The following is a 24,991-nucleotide window of genomic DNA, read 5'->3' as shown; positions in this document are numbered from 1 at the left end:
ATTAGAGGAATATCATCTGACTTATATATTAAAAGGATCATTCTGGCTACTGTGATGAGAATAGATTATAAGTGGACAAGGAAGAAGCAGGGAGACCAGTTAGGAGGCCATTGCATTGAGCCAAGCAATTGATGCTGACAGCTCAGACTAGGGTGGTAACAATGAAGGTGGGGAAAGTCATCAGAGTTTGGACATGTTTTGAAAGTGGAGCCATGGGATTTGCTGGTGGACTAGACTGACTCAGGATTTTGGCCTGACCAACTGGAAGGATGGTGATGGAGATGGAGAAGACAACTGGAGGATCAAGTTTGTAGGGAAGAGAAATCAGAATTCTTGTTTAGGACACGGGAAGCTTGATATGCCTAATAGATATATCTACTAGTGGAGTGTTTGAGTAGTTATTGAATAGGCAGTTAGGAAAACAACTCTGGAGTTTAGGCAAGAAGATCAGGCAGGCTACAGATATAAATTTGGGAGTTGTCAGCATGTACGTAAGTAAGCAAAACCATGAGATGGAGATGGAATGAAATCATCTAGGGAGTAAGTGAGAAGAGGGGTCCCGAACTCTGGGGAACTCTAATATTTGGAGATGAGAAAGATGAGAATTAATCTCAGTTATTCATGCTTTAGACACATTTCCTTGCGGAAGCCATGGGAGGTGGCAGTTATACAGTGTGCCTTGGTTTCTACAGTCAGATTATTAGAAATTTTAAGGGCTGCTAGTGGTTGCTTTCCTTATTAAAGAGAAATGGATTTATTCATTTTTTTAAAAGATTTTATTTATTTATTCGACAGAGATAAAGACAGCCAGCGAGAGAGGGAACACAAGCAGGGGGAGTGGGAGAGGAAGAAGCAGGCTCATAGCGGAGGAGCCTGATGTGGGGCTCGATCCCATAACGCCAGGATCACGCCCTGAGCCGAAGGCAGATACTTAATCACTGTGCCACCCAGGCACCCCAGAAATGGATTTATTTTTAAACACAAAGCTATTCCTATCTCTGCTGACTGAATAATAGGAACCCCACCACCACCATTATTTTTCCTGATTGAAATAACACTATGTATTTGTTGTGCAATTTTTTTGTTTAATGTTTAATGTTTGTCTTTCTTTGCACTTTCACTACTCTGAAGACTATAAGCCCCACACAGGCTTGGGGATGTCTAACTTATTCATCACTCTATTTCTCAGTACTTAGCACAACACTTGCTACACATAATCTTCAATAATAAAAGATAACATTCATTCATTAATCAGATGGGTTCTAAGTACTTATTAGTGGTCAGACATTGCCCAAGTTGCTGAGGATACAGAGGTTCTGCGGACCCTGGCTTGGATGATCTCTGAGCCTAAAATAAGACTAGGATGAGCAGGAACAAAGTGATCTTTGCCATAAGGTATCTGGACGTGATCAATGTCTGCCTTTTACATAGGTGGACTATGTGGTTGCCTAGTGTACTGGAGAAGTTATCCAAGTTCTGCATAATAGCAAACACTGAGTGTGGCATATTTCACACTATATCATTATCATTTGAGCCTCAAAGTATCTCTACAATGTAGATATTATTATCCATGTTTTATAGATAAGAAAACTGAGGTTCAGGATGCTTCTTCAGACAAGTTAGTCCTCTGAACCAAGTAATTGAATCAGTGGCTGAACTCGGATCTCTTCAACCAGGGTCTCCTGATTTCACTTTCTATATTAGATTCCTTCATAATTAAAAACTCCATTATTTTAAGGTGGAATCAAATATAACTGAGTAAGAAATGGTACTAGAAAGATGAAAGCATTATTTTCAGAATAATAACATTTTCCTGCTTCTCCTAGAATTGCTGGTCAAGGTCAAGTTTTAGGGTTGGCTGGAAAATAGAAATTCCATCTTGGTTAAGAGGTACAACTAGTGACCTTGTTGACTGAATCTGTTCTATTACTCTATAGCTTAGACAAGAACACTGATTGAGAACATTTGTTCTGTTACATTTACAAAAACCTTTGCCAGATGCACACATACAGAAATATTTAGCTTTTTGCAGTAATCAAGAGTTGTGGCAGGGTAAGAGCCAATCTTAGAAGCTACTCCAGCTGCTGGGATTGTTGTTCCTATATTTGCTTTTATCTTCTTTATCTATAAATTTAGTTTCTTTTCTTTGTCCATTATATACAATTTCCACCCTATCTGGAACAAAATTTAGAGAGGGATTTCCATAAATGCTGCAATATTTTAAAGAACATGCACCTGTCAGAGGCCTCTTAACACCACCAGGTCATATCATGAAATATTGTTTATAATCTTTATTTTAACAATTACAAGAATATTATGATACTTGTCATTATTTTTTATTTATATTTTAGACTGGGAATAAAAAAGTGGTTTTGTTTCTTATCCAATAATAAATTCCTTAGTTTCTCATTTAAGCAATATAAAATGGTGAAGTACAGAGAAAAATTTGAATGTCAATACCTATCAAACTTTATGTAACACTTATAACCAAGGTACATTTTATTTCACTGAATTTAACACATAACAATATTTCATTTTATTTATCTACTTCCTAATGGATAGAAGATTGTAGGCATTCTATGCTTATATCCATAGCAAAAGAGATATTTTTCCTTAAGAAGATAAAATGTTTAATAGAAGTTCATGCTAAATGATAAAATAAGGCCAGGAAGCATATTTAACTTCAATAGTTACTTGGTAGCTAAACAAACCATAGTAATAATTATAAAAATAAATACCCTTTTTACGCAACAGAACACTGGCATGTTTCCGTCCATTTCGGTTTTCCACATGGCAGGTATAATTTGCCAGGTCAGCCTCTACCACTGAATCAAAGATGAGTGCCAATTCAACTTCTTTTTCTCCAAGATGTTCTTTGAGGAGCCTGGAATAAAGACAGTATTCTTGGTTGAATTGATTTGATTGGGGAGAGAGCAGCCATGCAAAAATTGCAGATGATTATGTAGCTCACAAGGTCTCCAGTGGGCATGGAGAATCTTAACTGGGTGTTATGTATGGAACCTTCAACAAGAAAACACAAAAAGTGACTCTTGTTGTGAAGATCAGATGGAAAAGGAAAGAAGTGGGGAATTCACTCAGCAAAAAGAAATATTACCATACCAGTAGGCTTTGATAAATGAAGCCAACATGATTTGTGTGGCAAAAAAAGGAGTAAACATTGGGCTCTATGTTCTAAGCTGATTTTATGAAAACAAATCAGATTTTTGCACCATGCCGTGAAGGGAAATAATCGATAGGTGTAGTCTTTGTGTTAGAGGTTAGAGTTTTGACAACTGGGGGTAAAAAGGTAAAGAAATGAACCTTGAAAATGGGTATCTTATAAAAAGTAAACTAAAAGGGATTAGTGGCCTTCTATCCCCAAATATACCATGAGAAGTCTGTTCTTTACTTTCCTCTTGCATTTGTCCAATGCAGGCATGTGCTCTGTGCCCTAACATGCCAATGCTGCTAGCCCCTCACCATGGACCTGCCTTTTCCAGACACTGTCCCCAGTTTGTCTTTCTCCTTTCTCCCCTCACAGGGAAAACCCTGCCCTATGTGACATTTTCTCATAGTCCTGCTTTTTGCTTTCTCAAGTGAAGTTGCAAAGGGACTTGAATGGCCAGGAATAAGTGTTTTTTACAGAGTAACTAAGTTGCCAGGAAACTTTCCTAAGAAGTGTGCTTCCTGTTTCTTCAGAGAGATATTCTCACCAATGGTCAGCTGCCTCCTGAGTGAGGTGAAAGCGGGTAGCCTGCTGACTTTTTTGTTTCCTGCTTTTTTTAAAAAAAATATTTTAGTTATTTATTTATTTGAGAAAGAAAGAAAGACAGTGGGAGAGAGCATGAGTGGGGGGCGGGGCAGAAGGAGATGGAGGAGCAGACTCCCTGCCTGACAAAGGGCTCCATCCCAGAACCCAAAATCCAGTTGGTTGCTGAACTGACTGAAGCACCCAGGCACCCCTGGGGTGAGGTTCTTAAATACATGTATTTGCAAGATAGAAAACTGGAACACTGGAGTTAATTCTCACGTCTTTTTTGGACACCTGGTTATGAATGTAGAAAAGAACCCTCTGATTTACAGGCATTAAGTATAAAGTTGGAAAAGACAGCTATGCTCAGAGAAAACTGGGTTCTAAGTACAGGCCTCCAATTTACAAGTTTAAGCTGGATCTTTACAAGGTCATTAAGTCAATGGTGACTTAATTTAACTTACTTTATGTTGGGAAAAATACTTACCCTACTCAACTTTGTCGTGAGGATAAAATGGGTTAAAGTAATTTAAAAAGTAAATAACACTGAACACATGCAAACATGTTATTAAACATCAACATTTCATTATCAAAAGTAGATTGTTTACATTTTGGATCCTACAAAAATATTTATGTTGATATTTATTGATATTTAAAATTCTGTTGGCTTAATCTCTTCTGGTTCCCCTTTGAGAAAAAGAAGGCTTAAAGTTGGGTTGGTGGAGGACAGATCCTGAAATCTAAGTCTCCCACACTGAAATCTGAAGCCCAGATTATATTCCAAATAGATATGCTTTGAAAATTAACCCTGTTTCTGTACCCTCCTGATGATACACATATCTGAGAGTTGGTAATACTGCCATTTGTAACTTGAGTAAGTCTTCTGACCTTTACGTTAATGTACTGTCATTGAACTAGACAAATGTAAGAATTTTCTTAACCACATTTTATTGGTATTATTTTTATTAACTTTTTTCTTCCTTGATAAAGTTGTAGTTTTCCTCTCTCAACATATACCTAACTGAGGGAAAAATGGGAATTTGCCATCTTCATGGTTTATATTGAATTTTACTTTCTCCATTTTCTCCCTGCTGTGGGTAGATCCCACTACACTCAATTCTTTCAGTTCTGTGTAACCTGCTATGGAAGAACCCCCTTTAGTGCCAGAAGCTGCTTAAGCACCACAAATTAAGATTGATTTAAAGCAGCCACAGCCTCTGCCAGGCATGAAGCAGAAAGCTGATCCTTGTCCTTCCAGACCAAGCCTTTCCCTCTTCATTTCTTTTTTTTTTTTTTTTTTTTTTTNTTAAGATTTTATTATTTATTCGACAGAGATAGAGACAGCCAGCGAGAGAGGGAACACAAGCAGGGGGAGTGGGAGAGGAAGAAGCAGGCTCATAGCAGAAGAGCCTGACGTGGGGCTCGATCCCATAACGCCGGGATCACGCCCTGAGCCGAAGGCAGACGCTTAACCGCTGTGCCACCCAGGCGCCCCTCCCTCTTCATTTCTAATGTAGTTTCCAAAAACAGCTCTTCACAGGCTGCAGAAAGAATCTGGAGGGAGGAACTGAAAAATGATCTGTTGTCTATCTATTAATATATATGAGGTGTCTTAATTATCAGCTCTTGAAAATCTAGAAGTGACTTGCTTTTTGGGAGTTAAAGAGTCAGCTGATATTTCTATCTACAAATCACTCAGTAGAGCAATCATAATTTCCTAGAAAATATTGATATATAACAATCTACCAATGATTCTTTGTCAGTCCCCTACTACGTGCCTAGCTCTGGGCTAGACATTTGATGTAAGATAAATATAAACATTAAAAGACCAGGTCCCTGGGGTGCCTGGGTGGCTCAGTCAGTTAAGTGTCTGATTCTTGGTTTTGGCTCAGGTCATGAAATCAGGGTCATGAGATTGAGCCCTGCATTGGGTTCTGTGCTGGGCGTGAAGCTTGCTTAAGATTCTCTCTCCCCCTCTGCCCCTTCTCCTCAGCTCTCGCATATGTGCGCTCTCTCTGTCTTTCTCTTAAAAAAAAAGAAAAGACAAAGTCTCTGCTCCCAGTAAGCATTAACATTTAAACAAGAGACAAGATCTACAAAGTTGAAAAAATATAGATATGATGATGTAAAGAAGAGTGGTACAGTCCTGCTTACAATGGCTTTCAAAGATGGGAGACACTATTTTGACTAAATTAACTGGAAAAGGCTTGAGAAGAGTCTACCTAGACAAAAAGAATAAGGGAGTGTTTTCTAGGATAGAAGATAGGAACAGGTTTTTGCAGAATATGTGAAAGAAAGACACTAAAGAGGCTGGTTTGGGAATGGAGGATACAAATGAGGGGATCCTGGGATATACTTCAAGTAACCTCAGCAACATTTTATTCCAAGGATTAACATTGAAGACAAGTTATATGCAATAGCAAACACCAGAAAAATTAGACAATAATAAGTTCAGGTGACAGAAATCACCACCTTCAAAAATTTTATTTAGTCAAGACCTATTCTTAAAAACTAATACTAAAAAAAGCTTGGAAGTTGTCACTCTCATCCTTATAATAAGAAAAACAGCTGAAGAAAATTAAAATTGACAATTCTTAGATCCATCAGAGAGTTGAGGTCACAGGGCAAACTCCTGCCCCAGAAACCTGAGACAGGCAAATACGGAGAATCACAGTATAGTGGGAGCAGAAACCAAGGAGCAAGAGGCAGTAGAGATAGATACAAACTATAACTGGTAAGTCACTGGTATGACCACTATGCACTAATCTGAGAGATTAAAAACTCCATTAGATCTAATCTTTGGGGTAGCCCACATTTTCAAGAGGTTTGCTTCTAGGAACCCTACCAGGGTCTTAGGGTGAAGATCACAGAAGTTTCCCTATGCTTCTGTCAAGGGAATTTAAAAAAACAACTATCTTGAAATGAGCCCAGAGCCCTCCCTCATCTTAACAAAGGCCTGCCCTGAAAGAAAACTCTTTTATCAGAGCCTAAACTACTTGGATTTTACCAAACCTAACCTTCCTGAGGGAAGGGAAATACAATACCCAACTCCAGCCCCCCTCAAACTTTCCTGTCTCACTTAAGAGGAGGAAGAAACCTGAGAAGGAGTTGTGAAGGTCATAGTTCAGAGGCATAGGCTCACTAAAAGACTGAGACTTTATCATAGGATTATAGAATGCTTACCACCACATCAATCAGGCTTCTGTATGATAACAAGGGCTTTCAGCTGAAAGAACTGCAAAGCTCAGACCCTATTTAAGAAGCAGTCTCTAGGAAAACACAAAGAAAACAGTGGAGACGTAAACAAGAACATTACAGGAAATTTTAGCCTCTTACACCTACAACTATACCAAACACTAAACCCAGCCTAACAACATAAACATAAAATCTCACACTAAAAGCCTATTTACCTCAGTCTCTTTTACCTGATACATAATATGTGGTTTTCAACAACAATAAAAAATTACCAAAAAAAGTTAGAAAAAAAAGAAAAAAAAACCCAACAACTGCCCCCCTAAAAAACCCCCAAACAAACAAAAACCCAAAGAACACAGTCTGAAGAGACAAAGCACGCATCAGAACCATATTCAAATATGGCAGAGATTTTGGAATGATCATACTGGAAATGCAAAATAACTATGTTTAATATGCTAAGGGATCCAATGGGAAAAGTGAACAATATATATCAACAGATGGGTAATGTAACTGGAGAAATGGAAACTCTAAGAAAGAATCAAAACAAAATGCTAGAAATAAAAACACAGTTACAGTAATAGAAATAAAGAATGCTTTTCATGGGCTCATCAGTAGACTGGACAGAGGTGAAGAAAGAATTGGTGATCTTGAAGATACATTAGTACAAATCTCCTAAACTAAAATGTAAAGAGGAAAAGGTCTGAGAAAAATGGAATAAAATATGAAACTACCAAAGGATAATTATAAAAAGGGTAAGACACATGTAATGGAAATACCAAAAGAAAGAAGAAGAAAGAAAGGAATAATTAGAAATATTTGAAGTACTGAGCTGAGAATTTTCCAAAGTTAATGAAAGACTTCGAACCACAGATTGTAGGAAGCTCAGAGAATACCAAGCAGAATTAATACTAAAATACATACACCTTGATATATCATATTTTAACTGAAGAAAGTCATGCAAAGAAAAAATCGTGAAATGATACAGAGGAAATAAAAGTACCTACACAAGAACAAGAATAAGACTTATTTTTAGAAACAATGCAAGCAAGAAGAGTGGAATTAAATATTTAAAGTGTTGAAAAAAACAACCACTAACCTAAAATACTGCATCCATCTAAAGTATTCATCAAAAGCGAAGGAGAAATAGAGTTTCTGAGACAAAGAAAAACTGAGGGAACCTGTTGCCACTAAACCTGTCTTGCAAACAGTGTTAAAAGTTCTTCAGAAAAAATGAAAATGATGTAGGTCAGAAATTTGGATCTAAATAATGAAAGAAAGAGTGTTAGAGAAGAAGTAAATGAAGATAAAATATTTCATTTTTTCTATTCATGATTTATCTAACATGTCACAGTTTGTTTAGAACAATAATAGCAATAACAGCAGTTAAGGAAAAACAAGTTCTGATGATCTATTATATAGCAGGTGACTATAGCTAAGAATATGGTATTGTATACGTGAAAGTTGCTGAGAGTAGATCTTAGACTTTCTCACCACATTTTAAAAAAGAGTTAATTATGTTAATTGTGTGAGCTGATGGATGTGTTAATTATTTTGATCTTGGTAATCATTCTACAAGGTATATGTATATCAAATCATCACATTGTACACTTTAAATATATACAATTACATTTGTGAATCATTTTTAATAAAGTTAAAAATGGGGAAAAACAATAACATTGTTGTATTTGGTGATTATAGTTTATGGATAAGTGAAATTAATGACTGCTTTAAAGTACCTGCACTATATGTGAAGCTGTATAGTATTATTTGAAAGTGGACTTAGTTGTAAATGTATGTTGCAAACTATAGGCCTACCACTTAATTTTTTAAGATTATAATTAATATGCTAAGAGAGAAGAGAAAATAAAAGCACATAAAATGCTCAATTAAAACCTGAGAAGCCACAAAAAGGAAATTAAGAAAATGCCATCCATTAGAAACAAAAATAGTAAAGTACTTAGGAATAAACTTAACCAAAGGGGTGAATGATGTGTGTAATGAAAATTATAAAATGTTGATGAAAGAAAATAAATAAAACACAAATAGATGGAAAGATAGCCTGTATTCATATATTGGAAGAATTAATATTGTTAAAATGTCTAAACATCCAAAGTGATCTATAGATTCAGTGTAATCCGTATCAAAATCCCAAGGGGAAATGAAGCATGAGAGACTATGGACTCTGAGAAACAAACTGAGGGCTTCAGAGGGGAGGGGGGTGGGGGAATGGGATAGGCTGGTGATGGGTAGTAAGGAGGGCACGTATTGCATGGTGCACTGGGTGTTATATGCAACTAATGAATCATCGAACTTTACATCAAAAACCAGGGATGTACTGTATGGTGACTAACATAATATAATAAAAAATATAATTATAAAAAAAATCATTAGCCATCAGGGAAATTCAAATCAAAACCACATTGAGATACCATGTTATGCCAGTTAGAATGGCAAAAATTGACAAGGCAGGAAAAAACAAATCTTGGAGAGGATGTGGAGAAAGGGGATCCCTTTTACACTGTTGGTGGGAATGCAAGTTGGTACAGCCACTTTGGAAAACAGTGTGGAGGTCTCTCAAAAAGTTGAAAATTGAGCTACCCTATAATCCAGCAATTGCACTACTGGGTATTTCGCCCAAACATACAGACGTAGTGAAGAGAAGGGCCATATACACCCTAATGTTCATAGCAGCATTGTCCACAATAGCTAAATTGTGGAAGGAGCTGAGATGTCCTTCAACAGATGACTAGATCAAGAAGATGTGGTCCATATATACAATGGAATATTGCCCAGCCATCAGAAAGAACGATTTCTTTATCCCTTTATGGACTCTGAGAAACAAACTGAGGGCTTCAGAGAGGAGGGGGTGGGGGAATGGGATGGACTGGTGTTGGGTAGTGAGGAGGGCACGTGTTGCATGGTGCACTGGGTGTTATACGCAACTAATGAAGCATCGAGCTTTACATCAGAAACCAGGGATGTACTGTATGGTGACTAACATAATATAATAAAAAAAAAACATAAAAAGAGGGGCGCCTGGGTGGCACAGCGGTTAAGCGTCTGCCTTCAGTTCAGGGCGTGATCCCGGCGTTATAGGTTCGAGCCCCACATCAGGCTCCTCTGCTATGAGCCTGCTTCTTCCTCTCCCACTCCCCCTGCTTGTGTTCCCCCTCTCGCTAGCTGTCTCTATCTCTGTCAAATAAATAAATAAAATATTAAAAAAAAACATAAAAAGAAATAAATGGAGATTCTGGGAATACCCCAAAAAAATCCCAATGGCATTTTTTATAGAAATAGGAAAAATATCTTAAAATATATGGAACCACAAAAGACACCAAATAGCTAAAACAATCTTGAACAAGAGGAGCAAACCTGGAGGGATTGCACTTCCTGATTTCAAATGATATCACAAAGCTACAGTAACCAAACCGTATGGCTTAGTATAAAAATAGACATATAGACAGAACAGTATAGAGCACTGAGAAATAAATCCACAATCCATAGTCAACAAATTTTCAAAAAGCATTTCAAAAATACACAATGGGGAAAGGATAGTCTCTTCAGTAAGAGGTATTGGAAAAACTTTATATTCACATACAGAAGAATAAAATTGGACCCTTATCTCATATCATATACAAAAATCAATCCAAAAAGGATTAAAGACAAACATAAGATCTGAATCCATAAAGCTACTAGAAGAAAACATAAGGAAAAACTTTCTAACATTGGTCTAGGCAATGACTTTTTGTGTATTATACCAAAAGCACAGGCAAGAAAAACAAAATAACAAACAAATCAAAAAGAAAAACAAGTACATCAAACTAAAAAGTTTCTAAAATACCGTATGGTCTCACTTACATGTGGAATCTAAAAAAAGAAAAAAAAAACAAGCTCATACATACAAAGACCAAATTGGTGGAGAGGCAGGGGGTTGAAGAGTGGGCAAAATGGGTGAAGGGAATTAAAAGGCACAAATTTCCAATTACAAAATACATAAGTGATGGGGATGTAATGTATGGCATGGCAACTATAGTTAATAATACCGTGTTATACATTTGAAAGTCGCTAATAGAGTAAATCTTAAAATTGTGCATTATAAGCAAAAAACTAATTATTATGGTGACAAATGTAACTAGACTTATGGTGGTGATCATTTTGCAATATATACAAATATAAAATCGTTATGTTGTACACCTAAAACTAATGTATGTCAATTGTAGTGGAAGAGACACCTGGGTGGCTCAGTCAATTAAGCATCTGACTCTTGATTTCAGCTCAGGTCATGAGCTTATGATTGTGAGATTGAGCCCCATGTTGGGCTATGCACTGGGCGTGGAGCCTGCTTAAGATTCTCTCTTGCCCTCTCCTTTTTCCCCTCCCCCCGCTCTTTCTCTGGGGAAAAAAAAAGAGAGAGAATGGAAAGGTAACTTAGGGAATAGAAGAAAATATTTGCAAAGTATATATCTGATAAGGGGTTAAAATCCAAAACATATAAGGAACTCTTAAAACTCAATATAAAAACAAAACAAAACAAATAACCTTATTAAAAATGGGCAAAGGGCCTGAATAAATATTTCTTCAAAGGAGACATAAAAATGGCTAATGGGTATATAAAAAGTTGCTCAACTTCACTATCATCAGGGAAATGTAAATCAAAATCACAATGAGATATCATCTCCCACCTGTTAGAATGGCTATTATCAGAAAGACAAAAGATAAAAATTGTTGACCAGGATATGAATAAAAGGGAACTCTGTATACTGTTGGTTGGAATATAAATTGGTGCAGCCACTATGGACAACAATCCAGATATTCCTCAAAAAATTAAAAATAGAACTACCATATGACCCAGCAATCCCACTTCTGGGTATATATGCAAAGGAAATGAAATCAAGATCTCGGGTATTTTCACTCTCATGTTCATTAAAGCATTATATAATAGCCAAGATAAGGAAACAACCTGTGTCCATCAATGGAGAAATGGTTTAAAAAATGTGGTTTACATATACAATAAAATATTATTCAGTCTTAAAAAATAAGGAAACCTTGCCATTTGCAACAACATAAGGGAACCTGAAAAATACTATGCAAAATGAAATAAGTCAGAAAATGAAATATACTATAAGATATGATATCACTTATATGTGGAATCTAAAAATGCCAAACTCATAGTAACAGAATAGAATGGTGGTTACCAAGAGCTAGAGGAAGAAAAGGGGAGATGCAGGTCGTTCAGTTATATAATGAATAAGTTCTAGAGACCTAATGTACAGCATGATGACTATAATTAGTAACAAGTGTACTGTATATTTGAAATTTGCTACGAGAGTAAGTCTCAAGTGTTTTCATACACACACAGAAAATGGTAACTATGTATGGTGGTGGATAAGTTAATTAGTTTGATTTGGTTTAGCTTGATTTGCAATGTATACATATATCAAAATATTATGTTAAATACACACAATTTTTATATTTATACCCCAACAAAGCTGGAAATTTTTTTAAAATCTAGCATGAAATAAAGGGAAGAGATTTGATTCCCCCAAAATAAAATAAAATAAAATATAAAATAAAATATCCAATTCCAATTACTATTCATCCTAAATGGTCCCTTAAACCAAACTGAGCCCTCTTGTGATGTCTAGGTATCTTGCACAGTCTCTGGGTTATTATTATGAGTATGAGTAATCATTGTCCAGGAATGATGATTGAGAATATCAAGAATAGGAGTATGTTTTTAAAAACCTCTTAAAATCTTTCTTTTAATGTCATTTTTTAGTACCTATTAAAGCCTTATTAGTGACCAGGATCAAACATATAGTCTGACAAAGTCAGACTTACTGACTGAATGCATTGAGGGTGGGACATTTCAGAGTAACTGTGGATTATTCCTCAATTGAAGGTAGAAAGAAAGCATGTTTTGTAATTTTTGAATTTCCACTGAAAGAGTCTGAGTAGAGTCTAGGGAAGCCCTGATAAATTCTGGATTGGTTGGGGTTTTTAAGGCAGGTTTGGGAAAACGGAGGATTGATTAGGGGTTGAGAACTGTCATGAGGCAAGGATGGCTTAGCAATTGGGTATTCCCAGTAATATATGAAAATAGCAAAGTAGGTCAGGGGCATTACTGGTAAGAAAGCAGTAGTCACTCAAAGGAGGTGGGGGTCGTTATGGCATTTTACAATTGCTGCATGGCCTTGGGAGAAACAGTGTTTTCTGTTAACTTTGCAGCTGGCTTTATCTGTCTGTCCTCCCAGTCTGATTAATAGCAGGACTGCTTATTCTCAGTCCAGACTGATTTTCACTCTTTCAGTCCTGGGCAAGTTTTGACTCTACATCTAAATGTGGTGCACAACAAACCATTCTGGGCAAATGAGGATTCTTGCTAGTTGTGTTTTGATGAATTCAGCCTAGCTCCACTGAACTGTGAACAAACTGCCCAGGGACAGCTCTTCCTCAATCTCTAAACCAATTTCTTTATTCTATAAAATAAACTGATACTATTTACCTCAGATGACTGTCATGAAAATTCCAATGTAATTAAGGATGCCAAAATGTTTTTGCAATTTACTGTGTAGTAAAAAAACATGAAGAGAAATTATTATTATTATTATTTGCTAATTATGGATTCTTGTCTAGAGTAGCTTATAATATAAGACATTATATTTGAGACTGGGCATCTAGAGTCTGCTCAGTAAAAGAAGAGATATAAAAAATATGTCTTAGGTAGGCTTTAAATATTTTATGCATAGATCAAGGCTAAGATCCACTGTGGAACTAGAACTGTGAAGAGTAGAGTCATCACCCCTCTAAAATTCATCCTTCAGATTTAAGCATTTAAGACTGCTCCTAGGTATGCTGCTTATGAAGTTTACTTTCCACTGAAGCCTCCTCATGACTTACAAAATCTACATTCACATATAGGTCATAAGATTTGAAACTTATTTAAATCAAAGTCAAAGTGATCGATCAGTGTTCCTTCTTCCAATGACATGAGCTGTGAATGGAGGAAAAGGAGAGATGGCGTGTGTGTGTGTGTGTGTGTGTGTGTGTGTGTGTGTGTGTTAGCTCAACTTGAGGAAGGCCAGAGCAGATGGGGTGCTTCAAAGCACTGAAAAAGTATGGTGGGAAGTTGCCAAAACAGAGCACATCATTTGCCTTGGGCTGCCTGGGACTTCAATAGTTTATACTTGGGGGACAAACTACATATTCACAGCTCCATATGTTTTTTTAATAATATTTCTTTATTATATTATGTTAGTCACCATACCGTACATCCCTGGTTTTTGATGTAAAGTTCGATGATTCATTAGTTGCGTATAACACCCAGTGCACCATGCAATACGTGCCCTCCTTACTACCCATCACCAGCCTGTCCCATTCCCCTACCCCCCTCCCCTCTGAAGCCCTCAGTTTGTTTCTCAGAGTGTATAGTCTCTCATGCTTCATTCCCCCTTCTGATTACCCCCCCCCTTTCTTTATCCCTTTCTTCTCCGACAGCTCCATATGTTTTTAATTGATTAGTTATTGAAAGGTTACTTTGGGTCTTTACTATAGGCTCACTTTATTTCAAGAATAAAATCTTTTCATACCTGTACCACATTCCCTTCTTTGTTGAGAGCATATTACTCATTCAGGGAAAGGATGTTAAGGTAAAGAAATGGAAACAGAAAGCCAGAACGTGGTGGAAGTAGGAGTGAAGAAAACAAAACTAAAACCAAGCAAAGCCAATATACAACTTGTAGCCTTTCAGTAATTGAAAGTAAATAAAATTATTTGCATTTTAAGAAGCTTATTTAAAAAACCTTAAGATAAATTGAATATGTTTTTCAGCTCAAGAATTATAAAAGATTGGTAAGCGTTTTATGGTATTGCCTAAGGGCAAAAAATATTAGATGTGGATAGGAAGATTTGTAAAGTGAGATTTATAATCAAAAATTACTCTCCATTGATGCAAAGCAATTGCATTGAAATTCATGCAGTCTCCTTTTGCAATCAGATGCAATTTATAATCCTGCAAGTAAGCTTAGAAACTATTTTGTTCTTGTTGTTTAATAGGATGAGTTTAATTTCTCTGACATTTTTTTATTAGCACTGTGGAGTACATACCTTACTAGCAAATTATTTTATTTTCCGAATTCTCAAGACTCTGGTAAGATTAATTAAAAGGAAGTTCTGTAAAGACATGGAACTGGATTGGCCTTTTGAAAATGCTCACACCCAAAGACTACTACTCTTTTTCATGAACTCTCTTATGCCACTCTGCAAACTCTTACCATTAAGCTTTAACAGAGCAACAGAAATTAGGATGTCCTTTCCTAATGATGATTTTCAGTGGGTCTCTTCCCAATGGTAATTTGATTTCTCTGAATAGACATGGTAGAGCTTATAGAGAGCAGCTTGTTGCAATGACTTTAAACTGGTAGAAAAAAATAACCAAACTTGCACAATTGCAGCTTATGCTACTGCACATGCCAAATTCCTTTAACATCCTTACAGATGACATCTTCTGGGGTTATTGGAAAATCTGGGATGCAGTTGTATGGGATAGGCTGGCAGTTGTGAATAGATACTACATTCGGGTTCAGATTTCCTCAAGGCTCACTCAGTCTCTTAGCAACATCAGAGAACTGGAAGGGGAATGCCAATTTGCTGAAGGGAGATAAAGGAGAATCTGTATGCCCAGGGTGGAGCCTGAGTGCTTTGACAATAGATTGCAAGTCAGGAGATGCAAGGAGCCACTGTGGTCAAAGTAACCCAGAGGAAAAGAAAAAAGTAACCCAAAGATTAAACAAATGATAACTCCAAATCCCTCCTCAGGATTTGACCAAATATGATAGTAAAGCTGCAGGGGTACTGCTTTGTACAGAAGTTGCATTCACTCTAGTCTGAGTGACATTTTTTCATCAAGCCTTTGGTAAATATCCAAGTTTTTTCCCTAGGTAGGTGTTTTTTTCCCCCAAAGTTCTCTATTCCTCAGGGGCAATAGTAAGAGAAAAAAAAAGTTGCAACACATACTTCTAGGATCAAGCTGCTGTCCAGGAAATTGAGAACCTAGGCAGTGTGGCCAGTCCTCCTGCCAGATACAGTGCCTTTGTGGCAGGTTCTCCACAAGTCAACTGCTTGGGAGCAATTTATTTCCATCCCCACTTTTTAGATCTATGGGGCAGTGCACTTCTGACATGCATGCACAACATAAGAGCTAATCAATTAAAATATGAAGCAAATACAATACCCTGAGGGAGAACCATGCATCCAGGAGGAAATTTTGTTTCCGGAAATGCTTTCCAGAGGAATCCTAAACTTAACATCTTCAGCATTCTACCATTAGAACTGTTCTCTTTGGAGAAAATGTGTGGGCTATGAAAGAATGCAGATCTTCTCTTTGTTGAACTAATGGTATGATTAGCATTTTTAAAATCAAACTACCAGATTTGTTCCAATCTGCCATGCTGTATAAAAATCTTATATACTTTCTTTCAAGGACATGACTTTGAAGGCTAGAAGACAGAATCTAGTAAGTAACTCCTGTGTTAACATAAATAGCCATATCCTGAAGGAATTCCTGCACCCACACAAGCTCTCAAATAAATCAAGATCATATAATTAATATTACAAAATGGCTGCCTATGTATTTATCTTGGCTAAGAATCCCTGCCTCTTTGTTTACATTTCTCTGAAGCTGTCTCTAGTTGGCTAGAAGGGTTTTGTAAATTTTCAAAACAAGTTCCATGTTACTTTCCTCCACTGCAAATATAGGTATGTTTCCTTTTTTATGGGGAGGGCAGGGGAGAGTGGAGAAAGAAGAGGTAACAAAATCAAATCAACAATGGCATTTTGCAAGTCCTGAAAGGTTGACTTCCTATAGTACCTAAATGTTGGTTAATTTGCACCTAATAAAGTAGCTTGGACTAGACTGAACTGTTTCATATATGTACGCTTTGTCTCTCACCATTCTAACCATTCGCTGCTAGAGAGCAGCAGTAGAGTCTAACTTTTCTTTTGTAAAATGGTATAACCACTTTGGAATATAGTTTGGCAGATTCTTAAAAAGTTAAATAATTCCGGATTAAAAAAGAACAGTAGGTAAAAGCTAATGAAATTTGAATAAAATATGGACTTCAGTTAATGATAATATGTCAATTTTGGTTCATTAATTGTAATAAAGGTACCACAGTAACTTAAGATATTAATAACCGGGAAAGCTGGGTATGTGGTATGTAGCAAACTCTCTATACTATTTGTTATGGATTCAATGTTTGTAGCCCCTGCCCCCAAAACATTCATATTTTGAAATTTTAACTTTTAACTTGATGGTATTAAAAGGTGGGGCTTTTGGGGAGGTGATTAGGTCATGAGAAAGGAGCCCTAATGAATGGGATTAGTGCCCTTACAAAAGAATCTCTGAAGAGTTTTCTTACCTTTCCCATCATGTCAGGATATGCGAGGGTATAGCGAGAAGATGACCGTCTATGAATGAGGAAGTAGGCCCTCATCAGACATTAAATCTGCTGGTGCCTTGATCTTGAACTTTCCAGTCTCCAGAACCATAAGAAATAAATATGTGTTGTTTAAGCCACCTAGTCTATGGAATTTTTGTTATAGCAACCGAAGCAGACTAAGACCTTATCTTCACAATTTTTCTGTAAATCTAAAGTTATTCTAAAAATCGTTTTTAAAACAGAGCTAAAAAATGAACTAATGAAGTTAAATGTACACTTATTATATAACTCAGCCACGCCATGTCTTGGTATTTACTCAAGAAAAAAAGGAAATATATGGGAATGCAAAAATGCATAAGTGAATGTTCATAGCAGCTTTATCTGGAATAGCCCCTGAACTGCAAACAACCCAAATATCCTTCAACAAGTGACCAGACTGTTTATATCCTTATAATGGAATACTACTCAGCAATAAAAAGAATGAACTATTGCTACATTTAACAAGATGGATGAATCTCAAAATAATTGTGTTAACTTAAATAATCCAGACCAAAAAAAGCACGTACTGCTTTATTATATTTATATAAAATTCTGGAATATGCAAACAGATTTATAGTGAAAAATCAGTATTGTGGAAGTAAGGCAGGGGGAGGGATTACAAAAGAGAAACTTGTGGGTGATTCATATGTTCATTATTTTAATTATGGTGATAGTTTCATAGGTGTATACACATATTGGCCCTTACAGATTGTATGCTTTAAATTGTGTACTCTTTATTGTATGTCAACTATATCCCCATTAAATCTGTTCATTTAGAACAATCCAATCAGTCATGTACAAGAGAGATAATTATCTTAGGTTCATATAACTACTACCCTTGATCATTAAACATAGTTCTGAGCTTTTTGGTAGTGGAAATTTTGCTACTATGTACCATTGTACCTACCACTTGTCCTTTGGGGATCAGTTTCTTTTTTTGAAAAATGAAGAACAATCCTCAAAGTCTTATATAGGAAATGCATTGAGAATAATCCTAAACATGTATCTTCTGAAATAATTTAAAAGAAATTCAGTTGCATTAATTTCATAAACCTTAACTTGAAATTTGCTAATAAAATGTTAGTAATTAGGAAACTTAAACTTTATTTTTATTCATTTAAACAATTTTTAAAAGATTTTATTAATTTATTTGAGATAGAGAGATACAGAGAGAGAGAGAGCATGAGCATGGGGAGAGGCAGAGGAAGAGGGAGAAGCAAATTCCCAGATGAGCCAGGAGCCTGATCCCAGGATGCTGGGATCATGACCTGAGTCGAAGGTAGAAGTCTAACTATCTGAGCCACCCAGGCGCCCCAAGGAAACTTAAATTTCAAGTGGGAATTAAGAGCTATGAATTATTTATAAATAGTATATTGATTATTTTTCTGAACATGTTATGAGCCAGGCAATTGATTGGAAGTTTTTTTGAACAGCTTTATTGAGATATAATTTATATACCATATAATTCATCCATTTAAAATGTACAATTCACTGTTTTTTAATATATCCACAGATATGTGCAACCATTGCCACAGTCAATTTTGTAACATTTTCATCACCTTAAAATGAAGCTTCAGACTGCTTAATGGGTACAGGATTTTGGAGTGACGAAAATTTTCTGGAACTGGATAGTGGTTGTGGTTGCACAACGTTGTGAATGAACTAAACGTTACTAAATTGTACACTTTAAAACAGTGCATTTTATGTTATATTGTTTCCACGTCACCAAAAAAAAAATCACCCATGCACTTTAAGTATTTACCCCTCTCCCACCTTCCCCCCAGCCCTAAGCAACCTCCAATCTACTTTCTATCTTTATAGATTTGTTTATTCTAGACATTTCATATAAATGAAAGCATATAATATGTAGGGTTTTTTTCCCCACTGGCTTGTTTCACTGAGTATGTTTTCAAGGTTCATCCATGTTGTAGTGTATATCAGTACTTTATTCATTCTTTTTACGGGTGAATAATATTTCATTGTATGAATATACCACATTTTATTTATCCATTCATCAGTTGATAGACATTTAGGTTATTTCTACATTTTGTCTATTATGAATAATGCTGCAATGAACATTTGTGTACAAGTTTTTGTGTGGATGTATGTTTTTATTTTTCTTGGTTATATACCTGGGAGGGGACTTGCTGATAACTATACACTTAATGATTTAAGGAACCACCAGACTGTTATCCAAAGTGGCTGCGCCATTTTACACTCCCACCAGTAGTGTATGAGGATTTCAATTTCTCCACATGCAAGCCAACACTTGTTACAATCTTTCTGATTATAACCAGCCTAGTGAGTATAAAGTGTTATCACAGGGTTTTAATTTGCATTTCTCTGATGACAAATGACTAATTTGGACACTTTCATGTACTTTTTATCCTAGAAATAAGTTCATCTAGTCAATATTTTGGACAGGCTCTCCTCAATATTATGCTCTCTGGGGTGGAGTTACTGGGTGGACACATGAAAAGAAACTGTCAAGATAGTTATAATAAATTATATTTAATCATGGAAAATAATATAAAGTGTACTTGTTTCTTTTGCACTGCTATATATTCAATAAAAAGTGAAAAAATGCATTTTAACATTAGTTGCACTGACATGTTGGATTGGTTTCCACTACAACATTTTTAATGGGGGTGGAGGGAGAAGGGTCCCAACTCGTATTGGAATGAGAAATGTACACTGTATATCACCACCTCTAAAATCAGAGGGCAACCCGATAGTCTGAGTGAGGTAGGAAAAATTACCTATTCTTTATTTGTACAAATGACATTGTATTAAATAGGATTAGAAAACCAATAGAATAGATGTCTATGTACCAGGGAGGTAACTGACAGGAGAATGAAAAGATGTATAGGGTGGTGCTAACTTGAAAGTCACTTTCAGGATGAGCAGTGGGTACTGGGAAAAATAAACACTATTCAACGAGAGTCAACAGTTATTTTGGCAAGTAGTAGCTTACTACTGTCACTGTAGCTTTACACCTATGACATATGAAAGTTGTCTCTTCCTAGGGAGTAAATAAGCATTTGCCCAGTGGTCTGAGGAGTCACCTACAATGTTTGGATATTTGCTATGGCTGGATGGAGTAACAGTGGCCTAAACTTTGGAAACTCAAAGGAATTTGCTTAAGCGGCTTTGAGGGGGTCATTATACTCCATGGTATATTTTTAGAACCTGAGAAAACCTCCTTATATTGGAAGCTTACACATTTGCATTTCTTAGGGAAATGCACCACTCTCTACACCAGATCAGCTTTTAGAAAATGGAATGATTTGGAGTTGCAATTAAAATTCCAGGCAGAAGCTCTTCTAGGATGTTCCATTGCTTAACTGCAAAGAGAGAAAAGAAAAATAACCAATTCAAGTTCTGTACCTTATTTCACCTTCTCTAATGTGACCTGCCAGTTCTTCAATAAACTTCTCCCCTTTCATCCAGTAGATCATTGGTCCGGACTCTCCACTGAATCCAAAGAACGCTTTGCAAGGGATGTTCAGAGGCTTACCTGAGGATGACAGAGAAAAAGAACTGAACAAATGGCTCCTGGTTATCACTGGGAGACAGAAAAGGACTGTTTAACATCCAAAGGAAAGCTCAGAGGTGACCCATTTTCAACTCTTCTTCCAATCCTCTTATCACTGCACATAAAAAAATTAGTCACAAGAGCTTCTGGGAAATTTAAAAATTAAGACGTTATCAAAAATGAAGAAGTAAAGAAAATTAATCAGTTTTTAGAACTGCTTATTTTTGCTGACTCCTTTCTAGGAACTAACAGGAAGAAATCAAGTGGAAAGAATTCTCCTTTATTTTTCTTTTTTGAGAGTATTAATTACTGATTACTTGGACTTGCCTTTGAAGTTAACATTAATCAAAAGAATAAGTTAATTTTTATTGGTGAGAAAATAATAAGACTATCCACTATTATTAATATTGCATAGGGAAAATATGTTTATTCTGATGCTTGTCATTTTAAGAAAAATTGGATAATACAAATCAAAGGAAGAATTTTTAATTTAAAAAATTTATAAAAAGTACATGCAGGGAAAACAGTCTAAACATGCCTTTTATATTCTTGGAGTTATTTATAGTATTTAAACAATTCTAGGCAATACTGCAGCATTTTTATTCATCTTTGTGATTATCGTTAAAAACTTTGTTTTAATTATAAATTTATCATCAAATATATAAGCTGTTATTTTTTGCTGACATTGATTTTATTTTCTTCTTGCAAAGTAGATTAATAAGGGAAGAATAGTGTAAAAAGCACAGTCTAGACAATTCTGACAAAGGAATCCCCAATTCATAAATCATAATGTAGCTTATCATTTTCTCTATAACATGCAATTTGGCCCACACTGAAGCACCGGATAAATAAATTTCAAAAATATTTTTTCCTTGTAGAGTACATGGTGAATTTGTTCCCATAATCACTCTGAGCTGTAGACAAATTCTCCATTCTATTCTTAAATTGATCTAAAACTTCCATGTTCTAAGAACCATTATTTTCTGGGACTGCTTTCTATTTAATCACCATAACTAGCAGATGGCTTTCTGTGAGGACCATTTTCATGAAAAAATAATTTTAATGGGAGTTACGCTCTACATTAAGACAAAGTGGAAATTAAAATAACCTCACAGACATGTAGATGCTGGATGCTAGGCTGGGCTTAACCATAAGTGACTTGTATATTGATCTTTCTATAGTGCAAATTTACATCTCAGCAAAATGACATGCTGTGGACCTTTGGGATCACTCAATTATGTCAAAACTTTTGGTATCAATAGTCTGTCATATATTTCTAACACAAATCTGAAACAAGGTTATTCATTGTTGCTTTGAACTTACGCTCTGTGATATAAGCTTGTGTAAAATGGAAACATAGTCTGGTAGAGTGGAATGTGCACAGGAGATCTGGATCCTGGTTTTGGATTTATCACAAAAATGCAGATTATCTGGCCCTGGGCAGATTACCTAACTTTTTATAAACTAACTTTTATACATGTAATAAGGAAGGTAATATTCGGAAAGCTCAGATAAGTGTTTACAAAAGTACTTGGTGAATTCAAAAGTCCTATCCAAACAAAAACAAAAACAACAAAACCCTACATAAAAAAACAAAACAAAACAAAACAAAAAAACCCACAAAAATCCCATCCAAATTTAGCATGGGGGTGTTTTCCTTCTGAGGCTTGGTCTTCAAGAAGCTAAATTTGAAGCATATTCTGATGTGGATAATGGGATAGATAAGTGTTAATTTTGGCTCTGCCAATTTCCTGTCCTTTTTAAATTTATGAGCTCCTATGTGGTAATAGCCTTCTCTTATCAATTCTCTATATTTTCTGGATTCTAAAGTAGGTGTGATTTATTCAAGCAGGCGCTGTGTTCTCTAAACCTGAACACAGGGTCTTTTCTATGCCTTACTTCTCTTCATTCCCATGAAATTGGAGGTATTAAAGGACATCAAACCAGATGGCATAAAATCCAGAGACTGTGATAAACATTATAAATAATCTCAATTGCTAAAACTACCAGTATATACATATATACACATAAATTCTGGTTGTTATTATTTTGGGCTATATTTTTTAATGTTTTTTTATTATATTATGTTAGTCACCATACAGTACATCCCTGGTTTTTGATATAAAGTTTGATGATTCATTAGTTGCATATAACACCCAGTGCACCATGCAATATGTGCCCTCCCCACCACCCATCACCAGCCTATCCCATTCCCCCACCCCTTCCCCTCTGAAGCCCTCAGTTTGTTTCTCAGTGTCCATAATCTCTCACGCTTCATTCCCCCTTTTGATTACCCCCCTTTCTTTATCCCTTTCTTCTCCTACCGATCTTCCTAGTTCTTATGTTCCATAGATGAGAGAAACTATATGATAATTGTCTTTCTCTGCTTGACTTATTTCACTTAGCAATCTCCTCCAGTGCCATCCATGTTGCAGCAAATGTTGAGAAATTGTTCTTTTTGATAGCTGAGTAATATTCCATTGCATATATTTTGGGCTATATTGAAGAATATATCAAATAAAATACCTTTTAGTAATTCCTGGCATGTGGGTGCTAAGGTCTGGTTTGGTTTTAAGGAGAAAGACAATTATAGTAATGTGCAAAAAAAGACTTCTTTGAGGTGGTCTATCAAAAATGACAGATTCTGCCCTTTCCTTGGCAGTATACAATGGGTAAGGAATATAGCAGCAATTTTTTCTGGAAATGTTTTCACTCTCCCATCAGTCATGTTCTTGTTAAATAAATGCAAGAGACAGATATTTCAGAGGTCTAGTTTTCTTTGCAAATGCTGAATAAATATCCTGAATATTCTTTTGTCAATGGCTGAAACAGGAAAACCATCTAACCATCATATGCAATATTCTGAAGAGAGTACTCTGTGGAGAAAATATGCAATACTCTGATTAGCTTTTGTGTCAGATAGTGAAACTCAATGTGTGCAAGGGTGTGGGAACCTCCTCTTCCAAAAGGTATGTGAGGGATCTCTGCATTGATTAAACAAATAATCTGAAATGGAATCAACCCAGGCTTTTCTAAAATATGGCTCATGTGCACCTGCAGACTCCTATTTACCATTTGCATCTCTTTGCTACTGTATTGTCTTGCCTCTGGACATATTCAAAGTCATTCCCATGGTACTGTATACCCTATTAGTAGAGATGAGCAGCTCACATTTGTATCCAAAGGGCACAGTACAGTAGATTGAAGACTATCAAAATTAAAAGAACTTCATGAGTTCCTCAGTGTTTCTTTTGTGCCTTTCACAAGAGAATGTTTTTTTTTTTAAGATTTTATTTGTTTATTTGACACAGAGAGAGAGAGAGCACAGGCAGGGGGAGCAGCAGACAGAGGGAGAGGGAAAAGCAGGCTTCTTATTGAGAAAGGAGCCCCACGTGGGGCTCGATCCAAGGATGCTGGGATCATGACCTGAGCCAAAGGCAGATGCTTAACTGACTGAGCCACCCAGGCTCCACAAGAGAATGGGTTTAGATAATCCTTTTAAGATTACTCTGTATTACTAATAATTTCTTTATCACTTTAAGTCTAGACAGGCAATGAAACATATGTTCATACAAAGAAATGTATATGAATATTCCTAGCAGCTTTATTTGTGATAGCCAAAAACCAGAAATAGCCCAAATGTTCACCAACAGGTGAAGGGATAAACTCTGGTACATTCATACCACAAAATATTAATCAAGTGTGAAAAAGAATAAGTACTGATACATACCACTCATCCACTGATGAACACTTAGTTTGTTTCCATATCTTGACTATTTTAAACAATGCTTCAGTGAACATGAGAATGCAGGTATCTTTTTGAGGTAATTTTTTAATTTTTATTTTTTAATTTTTTATTTTTTTAAAGATTTTATTAGTTTATTCGACAGTGATAGAGACAGCCAGCGAGAGAGGGAACACAAGCAGGGGGAGTGGGAGAGGAAGAAGCAGGCTCATAGCGGAGGAGCCTGATGTGGGGCTCGATCCCGTAACGCCGGGATCACGCCCTGAGCCAAAGGCAGATGCTTAACC

The 24,991-nt window shown here is 36.1% G+C and overlaps 1 protein-coding gene across 4 annotated transcripts in view; it reads right to left on the bottom strand.

Moving 5' to 3' along the window:
* The window catches only part of IL1RAPL2 (interleukin 1 receptor accessory protein like 2), a 592,769-nt gene that overhangs the window by 25,138 nt on the left and 542,640 nt on the right, over window positions 1-24,991 (bottom strand). For all 4 annotated transcript variants that reach the window (XM_034649538.1, XM_034649539.1, XM_034649541.1 and 1 more), the window contains exons 6-7: window positions 20,812-20,941; window positions 2,739-2,884 (exon numbers count right to left, since the gene is read on the bottom strand). In XM_034649538.1, coding sequence (XP_034505429.1) covers window positions 2,739-2,884; window positions 20,812-20,941 — 276 coding nt within the window. The remainder of the gene's footprint in view (window positions 1-2,738; window positions 2,885-20,811; window positions 20,942-24,991) is intronic.

This window comes from Ailuropoda melanoleuca, chromosome X (assembly GCF_002007445.2).
Source record: "Ailuropoda melanoleuca isolate Jingjing chromosome X, ASM200744v2, whole genome shotgun sequence".
In the NCBI taxonomy this organism is placed as follows: Eukaryota; Metazoa; Chordata; class Mammalia; order Carnivora; family Ursidae; genus Ailuropoda; species Ailuropoda melanoleuca.
Note: the sequence above shows the minus strand (reverse complement) of the source record. Positions and strands in the feature narration are given on the sequence as shown.